Below are 2,750 nucleotides of genomic sequence, written 5' to 3'. Positions count from 1 at the left end.
GATCTGCAAACCTATGAGTCACCCCCAAATTCAGAACACAAGGGTACAAGAGAAAGAGCCAGAGCCTGAAAGTCTGGACAAATAGACTCTGGGTATAATTCAGAAACACAATTTTTGGATGACCTTCATTGCCTTCCCTTTCTGGACATCAGTTTCTTTATCTGAATAATGGAGGGGCTATATTAGGTGCTGTTTATGGGCCTCCTTTCACCCCTGACATTACATATTATAATGACCTGCTCTTCCTCAACATTATGGCTGACTTTTTGTCTTACCCGTATCACTCTCTCCTCCTACTGAAACCTGCTTCAACTTTTCAGTTGTTTTTTTTTTTTTTTGACACACCTGCTTTTACGTTCTGCTTTGACAGAGACCCTGACCCTACACGTATGCGTGTGCATGTGTGTGTTTAGAGAGAGAAAAAAAATCTGTATGCTTTTGTGTGAGTATATGTTTGTACGGAAAGGGGGTGAAGGTCATCTCTCTTCAGCTTCTCCTAGAAGTGACTGTGGATTATACCCTCCACCCTCCTGCTACAGCAGTGTGTGTCTTCACACTGGGCACTCATGAGAGAAAAAGACTGACTAAACCCCAGTGGCTTAGTGGTTAAGTGCTACGGCTGCTAACCAAAAGGTCTGCAGTTCGAATCCACCAGGCACTCCTTAGAAACTCTATGGGGCAGTTCTACTCTGTCCTATAGAGTCCCTACGACTCAAAATTGACTTAATGGCAATGCGTTTGGTTTGGTTTGGTTTAAGGGCATTAAATCAGAGTATATGCATGTTTGTGTGATTTTGGTGTGGTTTTTTTTTTTTTTTTTTTTTAATGTGTGTGTCTGTGTGAATGTCCACCAATAGGAGTCTATTTCTGCTTATGTCTCTGTGTATGTGTGGGTGGATTGGTGTCTGTGAGTGTGAATGTTTAAGTGCTTGGCTATGTGTATTATGAGAAATCAGAAGTGGAAGAAGAGTGAACAAGAACTGATAATCAGCCTAAAATATGTATGAGCACTATTTCTTCAGGATAGTAATAATTACTGAAAAGAATAAGGGGTGATTTGGGGGCAAGGTACTCAGGGTCAGAGATAACGAGGCAGGCACCAACTAAACTCAGGCAAGGCTCACTCAGGTGCGAGGAGAAAGCCCTGCTCTAGCTGAGGCTGCCCAAAGTAGCAGGCTCTGAGTGGCCTTTCATAATCTCCCATTGGCAGACCAGGTATGTTCTTTGGGCACAACAGCCACACACACACACACACACGCACACACACACACACATTTTCAGTGCCAGGATCAGGCACCTTCTGACTATAACCAACCTCTCTCTGTGTGCAGTTCCTGCTTCGAGAGAACAATGAAGAAGGCTGAGCTGGCCAATGACACACGAAGTCAGGTGTGGAATTAAAAGTGATTTAATGGGGGCAGAACAGGAAAGAGTACTTGATCCATCCCAAAGTCACTCCTCAGATAAATTCTGAGCAACTGGAAGACTAGTTCACCCAGTGAGAACCCCAGCCTTATTCAGAGGCTCAGGGAACTCACCAGAGTGAGTGTGAGGAAAATATTTTTAGAGGGTACAAACGAGGGAGGGACTGTGACTCAGGGTGACAACATGCTATTTGCAAGGTCAACAGACAAATGGGATTCATAAGCAGAATGGGAAAAGACTTTAGCATCTGGTGTTTGGCTTCTCCAGGGCATGGCTGTGGACCCGTTTACTTCTGCTTGGTCTTCTGCTGGGCTGGTGCTGGAGTGACCGTTGGGGGGCAGGGGTCAGGCACCGTGGGGTTGCAGGGCTCAGGTACCTTGGGGTGGCAGGGCTCAGGCACCTTGGGGTGGCAGGGCTCAGGCACTTTGGGGTGGCAGGGCTCAGGCACCTTGGGGACACATGGTTCTTGGGGTGGAGGCTGGCAAGGCAGTTTCACCTGCTGCTGCTGAAGCTGAGGGGGTGGGGCACAGGGCTGCTTCTGCTGCTCGGAACTCATGCTTCAAAGGTGGTTGGACCTGGAGATAAAAAGGATGATTTAGTTAAACAGGGATTAACTAGTGAAGAAGCCATATTACATGTCAAAATGCACCACATTTCTGGATCCTTTAGAAGACAGAGTTTCTCATCTCCCCTGGTTGTCCCCCTAAATTTGAGAGTAAAAAATGCCTTGTTAATTTCTGAGCCATTTCAAGAGAAGGATCTAGGAGCTTAAAGCTAACTGTTTTGCTCCATTTGAGTGGGGTTCATTTCCCAGCTCCATGTTTTCCTGAGATATGGCATATACCCTAAGAAAACTGGATTTGGAGAGGGATAAGAAGCCCGTATACTAGGTCTTTTGGAAAATAATACAATAAAACAACTGTAACCTACAAACTCATAGTAACGCGGGATGTCTTGTCACTTACAGATAATTCAATATTAACCTAAGCCCCTACAATTTCACTTCTAGTCTTTGCTCACAAATTCCTGTCAGACTCATTGCAGCCTCTCCAAATGCTCCTCCATCATAGCTCACATCATGTGTCACCACTAGGAATCTCTTCTGCAAAAAGTTTCCCCAAAACTGCATAGTCCCCTCCCTGCCCTACCTCCTTTCACCAACCACCAACTACTTTGCATTTCACCTGTGTATATACATGTATTATCTTCCATTAGGAAGAAAGGTCTGGTGATCTACTTCCAAAAATCAGCCAATGAAAACCCTATGACCACACGGCTTGATCGACAACTAATCATGGGAATGATACAGGACAGTGCACTGTCTT

General features: G+C 45.2%; 1 protein-coding gene across 1 annotated transcript; it reads right to left on the bottom strand.

The window, feature by feature from the left end:
- Positions 1–1,711: 1,711 nt before the first annotated feature.
- LOC100665132 (cornifin-B-like) lies at positions 1,712–1,992 on the bottom strand. The gene has a single exon (XM_064282605.1). It carries the CDS (start codon positions 1,979–1,981, stop codon positions 1,712–1,714), a length of 270 nt encoding a protein of 89 aa, XP_064138675.1. The 5' UTR covers positions 1,982–1,992.
- Between the last annotated feature and the right edge of the window lie 758 nt (positions 1,993–2,750).

This window comes from Loxodonta africana, chromosome 3 (genome assembly GCF_030014295.1).
Source record: "Loxodonta africana isolate mLoxAfr1 chromosome 3, mLoxAfr1.hap2, whole genome shotgun sequence".
NCBI classification, from domain to species: Eukaryota; Metazoa; Chordata; class Mammalia; order Proboscidea; family Elephantidae; genus Loxodonta; species Loxodonta africana.
Note: the sequence above shows the minus strand (reverse complement) of the source record. Positions and strands in the feature narration are given on the sequence as shown.